Genomic DNA, 13446 nt, shown 5'->3' on the forward strand with positions numbered 1-13446 from the left:
GTATTTAGGGCAAAATCTAGCAAGCTATTGGGATTTGTGGTTAGTAACAAAGACATCAAGATAGATCCTTCGAAGATAAAGGCGATATATGATCTCAAGACTCCTGCAACGGTGAAAGAAGTGAGAAGTTAATTAGGGAGGCTGAACTATATTGCTCGATTCATCTACCAGCTTTCTGAAACTGCGAAGCAATTCTTCAAGTTACTAAGAAAAATGCCAAAGTAAAATAGGATGCAGAGTGCCAACAAGCCTTTAATAAGATCAAAGAATATCTGGTATGTCCACGAGTGCTCATACCACCAATCCTTAGGATTCCGTTGATTTTATATTTAATGATTCACCATGAGTCGTTAGGAGCAATATTGGTTTAAAAGAGACCAAGTGATGGTAAGGAGCAAGCCATTTACTACTTGTGTAAGAAATTTACCACATCTAAGATGAATTACCCTACAATTGAAAAGACATGTGTTGCACTAATCTAGGTGTTGCATAGGCTAAGGCAATATACCATTCATCATCAAATCTTACTGGTAACTGAGAATGACCTGATCAAGTTCCTATTAGAGAAATCTTCCTTGGTCGGAAAGTTGGCTTAATGGCAAGTCTTATTGTCAAAATTTGACATCAGAAGTTCTTCACAGAAATTCATTAAAGGACGAGCTATTGTGGATATGTTAGCAGAGAATTCGCAAGGATCTACCAATCGTGAAAAAGATGAGTTTGATGACCGTGTCTTGGTGGTAGTGGATGATAAATGGACTATGTATTTTGATGGTGCAACTAACCTATCTCGATCAGGAACTAGGGCAATGTTAATTTCCCCAGAGGGCTAACATTATTCGGTGTGTGCCAAGCTAGTATTCCCATGCACTAACAACATTGCTGAATATGAAACATACATACTTGGCCTACATTTAGCTCTCTCAATGAAAGCTAAGAAGTCGCAAGTGTACGGAGATTCTATGCTTATCATTTTACAGACAACGGATGAATGGCAAACTCAAGACTCCAAGTTGGTGCCTTACCACAAGCACTTGGAAGAAATAATGGAAGAATTTGAAGAGATCACATTTGACTATTTACCAAGAGCTTAGAATCATTTTGCGGATGTTTTGGCTACTCTATCATCTTTGTTACAGGCAGAAGATGGTTTGGATATTAAACCATTAAGAATCAACATTCTATAGCAACCAGCATATTGCATGGTAGTTCAAGCAGAAGTTGATGATGAACCGTGGTTCCATGATGTCAAGAATTATCTCCGGATAGGGGCGAATTTCCAAAAGGGAGCCAATCGGCTGATAGAAAGTTCATAAAGAAGATAGCCACAAAGTTCTTTCTTAGTGATCATACTCTTTATAAGAGATCATTTGATTCAGTCTTGCTAAGGTATGTAGATGTCAAAGAAGCTGATCAGATCATGAAAAAAAATTATGAAGGCGAATATGGTCCACATATGAATGGTCACCTCTTAGCCCGCAAAATCATGAGGTTACGATACTATTGGATGACAATGGAAACAGACTGCATTCAACATGTGAGATGTTGTCATCAGTGCCAAGTATATGGAGATTGAATCAATGCCCCTCTAAATGAGCTTCATCAAATGTCTGAGTCATGGTCATTCTTGATGTGGGGCATTGATATGATTGGTTCAATCAACCCTAAAGCCTCAAATAAACATCGCTTTATCTTGGTTGTAATTGATTACTTCACTAAATGGATTGAGGCAAGTTCTTATGCCAATGTTACCGCCAAGAATGTGGCAAGGTTCATTAGGCATGACATCATTGCCAGATATGGAGTTCCTGAAGCAATCATCACCGGCAATAGATCAAACCTAAACAACAAAATTGTAGATGATTTGCTCAAGTATTTCCACATTCAACATTTGAACTCATCTCCTTATCGCTCACAAATGAACGGAGCAGTAGAGACGGCAAATAAAAATATCAAGAAGATACTATCCAAAACAGCTGAGAACTATTGTGATTGACATGAAAGGTTACCATATGCTTTAATGGCATATCGAATTTCGATTCAAATGTCTACTGGGGCAACGTCATTTTCCTTAGTCTATGGAATGGAAGCCATAATAGCTGTCGAAGTGGAGATTCCTTCATTAAGAGTGTTATCTCAATTGAAGCTTTCAGAGGCCGAATGGACTCAACAGAGATATGAACAACTCAACATGATTGACGAAAAAAGATTAAGAGCCATATGTCATGGTCAAGCCTATCAAAAGAGAGTTGCTAAATCTTTCAATCGGAAGGTCAGACCAAGGCACTTTGAAATAGAGGATATAGTGGTAAAGAAAGTCATTCCCAATAATTCAAATCGTCATGAGAAGTCCACCCCAAATTATGAACGACCATATATTGTTGAGAATATCCTACCAGGAGGAGCATTGATTCTTGTAGATATGGATGGAACAGAAATTTATCTAACTGATCAAAATATAATTGAGAACAAATAAAAATTGACAATTTTTAAAAACGAAATTTTTTAAACTAAAGGCAGATAATCAATCAGATAAAATATGTTAGAGCATCCGATTTCACCATAACCACTATATATGAATTTCCGATCATTATGCATACAAGAACAATATCAAACATGTGATAGCGGAATTTCCTAGTCTATTTACTATCCTATCTCTAGGTATAGCAAACCTACTCAGTTTATCAATTCACTATATTTCTATGTGAATTTAAATAAACATAAGCGCATTAAAATCTGTGAATATTCCCGATTTACAATGAATCTTTTGGACCACCTTATCACCGAAAGCTACACAAATAACATGGTATATTTCTATCCACATTTAATTCATGGTTATATATTATAAGGAGCAATTGCATATTATTACTTCTCAGTCTCAAACATGCACATCGGATCATTCAAGTGGTGGCCAATCGCCTAAACGCATTAAGCACAACAATATATAACTCACATGAATGAAATTACTTGCAAAGCATAAAAAGCATGAAATTCATATCATCATGGTTAGGCTACATCGTAGCTCTAACAAAGAAAATTAGAACATAATAGAAGAAAAAACGAAAATATAAATTAAACCAAACATCTTGAATCAAAGAACAAGAATTCTGTCACCACTTTTGTCTTCTCTTCAAAATACTTGAAAAACTCTCATAACACTGAAAACAAAAACGATCTAAAAAAACTCCATGTTCCCCCAAGTTATCATATTTATATGATAACATCCAAGACTCCTCTCACAGGGCAATTGCTTCTTTTTCGTATAAAATTAGGGAATAAATCGTAGAATTCCGAATGTGATATCCACCTTCTAACTCTTCTCTGGGTTGCATATTCCTTTCCTTCTTTTTGCCATATTTTCCTTATTTTCTCCATATCTCAATATTCTGCATAAACAAGGAAAAATTAAGTAAATAAAAGGAAATCCAAATATATTCTAACAAATATTGCATTATTTATTGCCTAGAGTAGATAAAATAACTCTATTTTTATAGAGTTATCAAACCCCCAAACTTAACATTTTGCTAGTCCTCGAGCAAAAGCAAGATATAAGACATACTTAAGCTAACACCCCCCCCCCCCCCCATGACTTCCTTCCATAATTGCTCGAAATCACAATTCAAAGACAAACAAAAATTTCATCCAAACATTGAAATAGACTCATAAGTTAAAACCAATTCTAACTATGTGATCCAAGTGTGTGTGTGAGTCCTCATCTTTTCGAATTATATGCAATCCAGATAAGTTCACATTGGTATGCAACCTCTCAAAAACTCTTTATAATTATAACCAAATCTCATAGGTTTGCTTTTCATTCCTCTCTCCACTAATGTAAGCTAATCATCCAACCAAAAATCAATAGGACTTTCCTCAGGTTGTAATGTAAGGCTGGGCTAACGGTGAGATAATGGTAAATTTAAGCTCAAATCACCCATGAACACATTGATTTCTAGGATCTAATTGGAGCATATGCCACTATCCCCAATTTCACATCTTCAAAATAATCTTTCTGCCACCACGTATCATCATGCTTTCTCCTTTTTTTTTCATTTTTTTTGCTCTCTTTTTTTTTCATTGCTTTATGGTGGAGTTCCTCCCTAAGTCCCTCCTAATATAACGTGAACATTCCCAACCCATTGAGTATCCGAAAGGCTCACTCAATTGAAAGTTGGATAGGGAACCATAAAAGCAATTTTTTTCTTTTTTTTTTCAAACAACCATAGCAATCAAATTATTTCCATGCTCCACCCTTCCTCCCAAATAAACTTTTATCCTAAAAAATTAACATGTTCATGGGGCGTGGGACAATGATATAATTTGGCAAAAGGTAAACTAAAAAAATGCGAGTGCCAATAAAAGATTGGATAATAATTAAGGCTCAACGGGGGTGACTATGGATAAATAAACAGGGTTGGCTTGAAAGGCTCAATCGATCCAAAAATTGCCTAAATCATTTTCTCAGTTAGATGTAGCCTAGGATTTCGCCTCAAGAGAAAATCAAACAAATTCTAAGATTTGGGTGAGATCTAAGAAAAGCACATACTTCACGTGAATGTTCTCTAGATGTACACACTACTAAAAAATTAAGGACTTCTAGTACTCAGGAAGTGGATCAACATAATCAGAATCAAAATTAACTCACATATCAGTTGCAAGTTTGAACAAAATTTAAATTTTCCTAAGAATCGCAACAATTCACAACAAGGAATGCAATCATAAAAATTTAGCAAAAATTTTGTCTCCCCCCCAAACTTGAATAAAGCATTGTCCTCAATGTGAAAAACAAAAGAAACAAAAGAAAAATAGGAACAAGAAAACTCCCCTTGCTGTAGGACGTGGCCATGGATGGTCTTGATGACTAAACTCCAAAAAGGTGATCCTTCAAAAAAGAAAATTAACCTGGATAAAAAAAAATTAATCATGTTTTTTTTTGAAAAAAAATGAACGTAAAAATTAATGAAGAAACATAATAAAAATGCTTGGGTTGCCTCCCAAGAAGCGCTTGCTTTATAGTTTTCATCCAAACTATCTCAGATGTCGTTATTCTGGAGGATGAAGTTCAATAGTGGTCTTCTGCTTGTTGTAACCACCTTCGAAGTAGGGCTTCAAACGTTGACCGTTCACCTTAAATGTGCCTTCGGTGTCATGTGCAACTTCAACTGCTCCGTATGGAAATACCTGTGTGACTGTATAAGGACCAGACCATCGAGAACGTAACTTTCCTGGAAAAAGTTTAAGACGAGAGTTATAAAGTAAAACTTTTTGGCCAATTTCGAACTCTCTTCTGAATATGTGTTTATCATGCCATCTTTTGGTATGCTCCTTGTACATCTTAGCATTTTCATAGGCCTCATTGCGAAATTCCTCCAATTCATTTAGTTGCAACAATCTTCTTTCACTTGCAGACTGCATGTCAAAATTCAGAAATTTCAATGCCCAATATGCTTTGTGCTCTAATTCCACCGGTAGATGACAAGCCTTCCCAAACACTAGCCTAAAAGGAGACATCCCAATTGGGGTTTTGAATGCTGTCCTATAGGCCCAAAGTGCATCATCAAGTTTCATTGACCAATCTTTCCTAGAGGCATTCACTGTTTTTTCTATAATTCTCTTGATTTCCCTATTTGAAACCTCTACTTGCCACTAGTCTGAGGATGATAAGGGGTTGCAACCTTATGTGTGACTCCATACTTACTCAAAAGTGCTTCAAACTGTTTGTTGCAAAAGTGTGTCCCCCTATCACTTATGATTGCCCTAGGAGTGCCAAATCGCGTAAAAATATTTTTCTTCAAGAATTTGACAACAGCCTTAGCATCATTTTTTGGCAATGCTACAGTTTCTACCCACTTAGACACATACTCCACAGCCACTAAAATGTATAAATTACCATAAGAAGATGTAAAGGGTCCCATGAAATCAATACCCCAAACATCAAATAATTCACACACAATAATGTTGTTTAAAGGCATCTCATTTTTTCTAGAAATATTTCCAGTTCTCTGACACCGGTCACATGAAGCTACAAAGGAGTAAGCATCTTTAAAAAGTGTGGGCTAATAAAATCCAGATTGTAAAACCTTAGCTGCAGTCTTAGAGGCACCGAAGTGACCACCTTCCTGTCCATCATGGCAATGAAAAAGAATGTTAGGTATTTCTTCATTGGGAACACATCGCCTAATAACTTGATCAGCACATACCTTAAACAAGAAAGGATCCTCCCAAAAATAGTGTTTAACATCAGAAAAGAATTTCTTCCTTTGTTGATAAGTCAATTCAGAAGGGAGAACCTTACTTACCAAGAAATTAACATAATCAGCATACCAAGGGGTTTCGGTTTTGACAGAGAAAAGTACCTCATCAGGAAATTCATCTAGGATTGGTCTTTCTTCCACAGGGGCATTCGGCAATCTAGAGAGATGGTCGGCCACTAAGTTTTCTTTCCCTTTCTTGTCTTTGATTTCCAAGTCAAACTCTTGCAGCAGTAAGATCCACCTAATCAACCTAGGTTTTGAATCTTTCTTTTCAAGCAAATACTTAAGAGCAGAGTGGTCAGTGTAAACAATGACTTTGGAACCAATCAAATAAGAGCGAAATTTATCAAAAGCAAACACTACCGCCAAAAGCTCCTTTTCAGTTGTGGCATAATTCAATTGAGCTCCAGACAGGGTGCGGCTTGCATAGTATATGGTTCGAAAAATTCCATCCTTTCTTTGTCCAAGTACGGCTCCAACAGCCGAGTCACTAGCGTCACACATCAACTCGAAAGGCAAATCCCAAGTAGGCGCAGTCATGATAGGGACCGAAATTAACTTCTCCTTCAATGTGTTGAATGCCTGCAAACAATCATCAGAGAAGTCAAATTTAGAATCTTTTTCCAACAATTTAGAAAGGGGTCTAGCAATCTTAGAAAAATCTTTAATGAAACGCCTATAAAATCCTGCATGTCCTAAAAATCCTCGAACAAGCTTCACAGAGGTAGGAGGCGGCAGTTTTGAAATAACTTCAATCTTAGCTCGGTCCACCTCAATTCCTCTTATAGAGATCTTATGGCCTAGCACAATCCCTTCCTGCACCATAAAGTGACACTTCTCCCAATTCAAGACAAGGTTAGTCTCCTCACATCTTTGTAACACCAAAGCTAAATTATTCAAGCATGAATCAAAAGATGAGCCAAAAACAGAAAAATCATCCATAAATATCTCAATATATTTTTCCATCATGTCAGAAAAAATAGCCATCATGCATCTTTGAAAAGTAGCAGGCGCATTACAAAGACCAAAAGGCATCCTCCTATAGGCAAAAGTACCATAGGGACAAGTAAAAGTAGTTTTTTCTTGGCTTATCCTATAAACTCAGATACAGTCAAAATATTATACCCATGAATGAAGTGAAAAGGCAGATTGGACATTTCAAAAGATGATTTAGGCCACTTTAGGACAGTTACATATCATGCATTGCATCCTCATGTTTGTTCATTTTGTAGAATGAAGCCAGGAGGAGCTTAGGACAATATGAAATAAGTAGGTAAAAGGTAAAGGGATGTGGCGTTCCAATTTACCCTCCTTAATGACATTCATTGGCATGTTCTTGTCATCTTCAGGGAATCCAAAGGAAAGAAGTCCTGAAAAATGAATCCCCCATGGAACCAAATTAGAGTACATGAGGAAGTTGGCGAATTCCTTTTAAGCTGGAAAAGGTAAGTATTCCAGGTCCCTTTTGAAAAGAAATTGAACCTTTAAAAGGGGGTTTTATTCAAAAGGAGTTCAATTCCCCAAGCAAATTAAATCAGAGCAAAAGATTGAAGAGACAATCTTTCATAAAAACTCAAGTCAGAACAGACAAGAGGTTGGTTGTATCATTTCAATTTAAAATGAACAATGCGAGAACCTATTTTGACACTTGGTTTTAATTTTTATAGGGATTCCAGAAGTTCACTTTTTCGAAAAGAATTAAGTTTGTTTCCTAAGCGGATTAACGTGAAATCAAAACGAATCATTTCAAAGATTATCTCAAAGTGTTTCAACCAATGGTTTGAACATGCAATCTTTGAATATGTGTTACACATCAGGATTCTCCAAAGAGGATGATTTCAAAGAAAATGTTTGGATAAAATCAAATGAAAGACGTTCAAATGAAGAAAGGTAAGCCATATCCAAACACGTCCTTTATACATTCGAGTGGAAGGGAAGAGTGAGTGTCAAAAGTAAGAAGTAACCTCATCTAAAGGAAAAATGGATATTTGCAATGATTATATGGATTGAAATGATGAAAGGCAATTATTTCATTATCTTAAACACATGATCATCCCTTGTAAGCCAAATTTGAGCCTAAACAATGAAGAAGCTTTTAAAAAAAAACCTTGTTAAGAACCACCTCACATTGAGGTAAATCAGGAGGTTCGTGGTTGACATTTATGGAGAAAAGGATCAAAAAAGATTATATTGTACATACTTGCTCAATTTTTTTTGTGATAACTTCAGATAAAGTTATATGGAAGCTCAAAACATCCCAAAAGGAAGAAGAGCATTTCATTTCTTATCCCAAACACATTATCTTTTGTAAAGACCAATTGAGCTTGAATATTCATTTTCAAATCCAAATTGATGATCATCTCCTCACACTGGGGTAGAGCATGTGATAAACTTCAGGTTGATAGCAACAAAAAGACATGACAAAAAGTCCTTAGAGCTCAAAAGGTCAAGAGCAAAAAGAATCAGGAATGCAAATGCAATAAGAATCAAGGGCATGAAAAAGTAGTGTGCCTAGTAAAAGTAAGCCCGATGCCCAGTGAAATGTGAGCAAAGAAAAGAAGAAAAGAAAGAGTATTCAAAAGAGCAGTGTCAGAGACAACAACAAAAGAAGAAAAACAAAAGACAAAAGTCATGGAAAGATTAAAGATCACAAAAGGCTAGAAGTTGAAAAGGAAAAGACCATAATGAGCATTTATAAGACTCTTGTGGTCATAAAAAGCAGAAAGATCCCCAATGGACTAGAGAAAAGGGTGGTGGTGCTAAGAGGATCACCAATTTTATAAAAACCCTAAAGCCAAAAACAAATTAGCCTTTTGAACCTACCTTATACCAATATTACAATCTCTCCCCAAAGACTCTTCAGATTTGGATGTTGAGAGTGGAAACGTAATTTCATATCAGAAGCCATCGCTTAAAGAAGTGTGGGCAATATTGTATTGTCTTGTCCTCGAGGTTCTTAACTTGTAGATCTGAAGTGAATCAGAAAATGATGAAATTCCTTCTTGGCCTCAAAATGTATATCCTTATAATAGCCATTGACCAAGCATATGTTACGATCCTTTAAAAAGACCTTATCAGATCAGTCAAATTATATACATTGCAAATATCTGTGAATACCCGAGGATTAGTTATGAAAGATAAATTGAGAAATACAAAATGATTCCCGTATCAACGAATGAAGATAAAAGGCCAATTCATAGATTGATATAAATCATTTCTAATGAAGGTCTTCCAATTGATCATCATAAGCATTTCTTGAAAGATTTCAAGTAATTTGCTCAAATATATCCTTTTGAAGGAAGTTTGATTGTCTAAATGCAAAAACACAGAAAATGCATGTTTCAACATTAAAATCACTTGAATTTTCAAACGATTTGAGTCATCCCTTAAACCCTAAAATTTTAAATGGTTTTGGGTCTTCCCTTAAACCCTAAATTTTCAAATGGTTTTGGGTCTTCTCTTAAACTCTAAAATTTTAAATGGTTTTGGGTCTTCCCTCAAACCCTAAATTTTCAAATGTTTCTGGGTCTTCCTTAAACCCTAACCTTAAACCCTAAATTTTCAAATGATTATGGATCTCTCCTTAAACCCTAAATTTTCAAATGATTATGGATCTCTCCTTAAACCCTAAATTTTCAAATGTTTCTGGATTTTTCCTTAAACCCTAATTTTCAAAGGGTTGGTGGGTTTGTCCTTAAAACCAGAAGATCAAAATCTTATTCCTCACAATCATCAATCTACTCTTTGAAATAATCAATGAAGAAGCTCTCACTCACAGGTAAGCTCATTTCTCTCTCAATAATCAACAAGTTCATCAAAAGGCACCAAAGCGAAAAATTGGATTTGAAACAAAATTTTTGAGTAAAGATCCCTTATCATTTGTTGTGAAACTTTCATTTGTCTTTTTAAGTTGAGTCGACTAGGATTCAAATGTCATTTTTCTTTGAAATCAACCTCTAACAAGCTTAATTTCAAATAGAAGCAACTATTGACACCTGATTTTTTGTCTATTTTTTAATTTGACATAAAAATTACAAAATTAGGACTAGGAACCTTGGGCATGTTTAGGAACCTATTTCTAAACAAAAAAAAAAATTTCTTGATTTTCTTTAATTTTTAGTTAATTTATTTTAATAAAATTAGGAAGAAAATCAAGGAAAATACCAAATGGAATTCAAAAATTCCACAAAAATAGTCATTAGTTTTATTTTAATTCCATTTTTATCCCTACAAGGTCAATTTTACAAAATTTCAATTAGGAATATGTTTTCCCCAAATTTGGGGAATTTCATATCCTAATTGAACCAAAAATCCAATTAAGTCATTTCTAGTTGTTTTTGGGCTATAGTGTCTTCACAACAATTGATTCTGAGACCATGAATTGTACATTGGTCAATCCAATTTCACAATTGGATGAAAATATATAAAAAAAAACTCCAAAATTAATTGAAAATTAGGGATTTTAGGACCAAATAGGGGATTTCATTCAATTTGAAATTTTCATTCGAAACATATACCTTCCCTAGGGTTAATTGAGCATGGGTAATTCAATTTTGGCCTCAATTTTGCTTAATTAGGTCATTTGGACACTTAATTGAACAAAAACCCAACTTAACCAAATTCAAATTTGGGGATTTTTGGCCTAATTAAAATGAAAATTCAAATTGAACTCATATTCTATGGTAAAATGTGTCAAGGAGCCTAAATTTGGGGTTAAAATTGCAAAAATGGGTCAAATTGGGGTCTAATTTGCAAATTTAATCAACTAGGGTCAGCCAAGTCGATCAAATCCGACCCGACCCAACCCGAGTCTTCATCTCCCTTACCAGACTCAATTCCAAGCTGGGAAAGAGAGGGAAAAACCTACTCGGCCCGCCCCTTTACCGACTTAGTTCTCCATTTCTAGCACGTGTCAAAGGGAGATGGAATGGTGGAGAATCTCCGGTTGTCCATCCCCAACAGACCTAATTGACTAGGGAGTCGGTTAGAGCTCGAAACGGCCCAGATGAGGTGATCAAAAGGGGCGGGAAAGCTTAGTTCCCACAGAGATCACTTGTTTAACAGAAAGCCAAAGAGAAAGAGAGAGAAAACTAGAGAGAAAGAAGGAAAACCAAAGAGAAAGGGGAGTGGAAGTCCCCTGAGTTGAGTGACCGACGCTATTCCGACGGAACGTTGCCGGCGAATCGGTCTCCCAAGGAGGCCCTCCTCCTAGGGGTGAGCGCGGTTCCAGGGTAGAACCGGGAACCGGAGAACCGGACCCGGTGGGTCCGGTTCGGTTCCAGGTTCCATGGATAGAGGGTCCGGTTCTTGGTTCCCCATTTTTAGGACCCGGCTGTTCCGGTTCCGGTTCCTATAGGAACCGGAACCGGAACCGGAACCGGGAACCGGAACCGGAACCAAGAACCGGGACCAGGAACCGGATCCCTAAAAATTAAAACATAAACTACACATTTGGTATTTAGAAACCCTAATTCACCTTGTCCCTCCATCTTGTCCCTCCTGCTTCCACTTCCGCCTCGCTCCCGCTTTCGCTTCTGCCTTGCTTCTCGCTCGGTCGCTCCTACTTCCACTTCCGCCTCGCTCCCGCTTCTGCCTCGCTCCCGCTTCTTGCTTTCGCCTTGCTCCTCGCTCCCGCTTCCGCGGTTCTCTCCTGCTTCCGCCTCGCTCCGCCTTCTTCGCCGCAGGTCTCGTGATCTCCCCACGCGGATTCGCTGCGATTATTCGGGCTCGCCGCCGTCTTCCTCCTCTGAAGCTCCGTCGCTCTGGTACGTAACGTCTTCGAACAACCCCTGCCATTCACGCCTTCTCTCTTTGAATTCCCACCGTTGCTTCTGTTCATCTTTTGCATCGATCGATTGAATTAAGTCACGACGATCGTGCCTTAGTTGCGTGAAATCGTGCTCTTGCGTGCACATTCATCTGGATTCATCGCATAGTGAATGTGAGGAGAGGGAAAATGCAGTGGATCTGACCCCGATTGAATGTGAGGAGAGGGAAGGGGGGGAGTTAACCGATTGGTTAATTGTCGATTGCGATCGTATCTTAAGGGCCTTCGAGATTTGCTCTTTTTGTTGCTGCTGCCAAAGGGGAAACAATCATGAGTGAGCTCATGGTTGGCCTCACTCTCATTGAGGGTGCTGCTGCCAAAGGAGCTGGTACTTTCTCAGACTTTTCTTAACAGCCCCCCATTTTTTTAATGACTTTCTGCTCGTAAGTGGTGCGGGATTCATAGTTAAGAAGGTTGGTGTTTCTCTGTATGTAGTAGTGTTTGGGTTCACTTCATTCGTAGGCAACTTATGGATTTACAAGATTTTGGTCTTTCTTGTTTATTAAGCTACGTTATTTTGTGTCCCCGGTTAGAATTCTGCTCTCGCTTTTCCAGATATTGATTATTGTGCACGTAACTAAGACGGGCTCGCGTCTTATTTCGTAGAGATTTTCTTTTGGTTGATCCACTGTTCTGTTCCTAACATCCTCGTGCCATTGGTTGTTTTGCTTGTTTCGTTTGAGCTCACGGTAGAATGACAAGGTTTTTCTTCTTCTTCTTTTTTTGGGTGTTTTTTTGAGAATATTCGAAGCTGAAAAATTGATGTTTGAGGTTCTCATTTAATCTTGTTCTACAATGTTCAGTCTGCTTAGATGGTACATTGCCCGGTTATCATCTTCACAATGGCTCTGGATCTGGTGCAAACAGTTGGGTGGTCCATTTAGAGGTTTGTTGAATGGACTTTATGTTATATGATTTAAAAGAGCATACTTAAGCTAGTTAATTTTGCAAACTTATGTTATTTCTTCTCTACTGCATGGTTTTCTTGCTCAGTTCTTCATGGCACTCCAATTCTTGATTCTTTTTCTGTCTGCATTTTCTATAAGCCATTTGATGTTGTTTTACATTGTTGTAGGGTGGGGGATGGTGCAATACAGTGAGGAATTGCGTTTACAGGAAAACTACTCGTCGTGGTTCATCAAAGTTTATGGACAAGGAAGTAGCTTTCACAGGAATATTGAGTAATAAAGCTGAAGAAAACCCTGGTATTTAAAATATATTAACGATTCAATCTGTCTCGAAACGATTCTTTGCCATAGTTTATTCAAATTGGAACTGTCATACGAGCGATTGTGCTTTGCTGGCAGATTTTTTCAATTGGAACAGAGTAAGGATACGGTACTGTGATGGTGTCACGTCCCGCACCCT

General features: G+C 37.3%; 1 protein-coding gene across 1 annotated transcript; it reads right to left on the reverse strand.

Annotated features, from left to right (window-relative positions):
- Positions 1–1065: 1065 nt before the first annotated feature.
- On the reverse strand, positions 1066–12047 carry LOC130135637 (uncharacterized). The gene is made up of 4 exons (XM_056305250.1): positions 11728–12047; positions 6113–7344; positions 5155–5633; positions 1066–1116 (listed from the first exon to the last, which is right to left on the reverse strand). Exons 1-4 carry the CDS (start codon positions 12045–12047, stop codon positions 1066–1068), a joined length of 2082 nt encoding a protein of 693 aa, XP_056161225.1.
- Between the last annotated feature and the right edge of the window lie 1399 nt (positions 12048–13446).

Source organism: Syzygium oleosum, unplaced genomic scaffold, assembly GCF_021117445.2.
Source record: "Syzygium oleosum isolate NSW1041296 unplaced genomic scaffold, Sole_v2.1 Sole_v2.36, whole genome shotgun sequence".
Lineage (NCBI taxonomy): Eukaryota > Viridiplantae > Streptophyta > Magnoliopsida > Myrtales > Myrtaceae > Syzygium > Syzygium oleosum.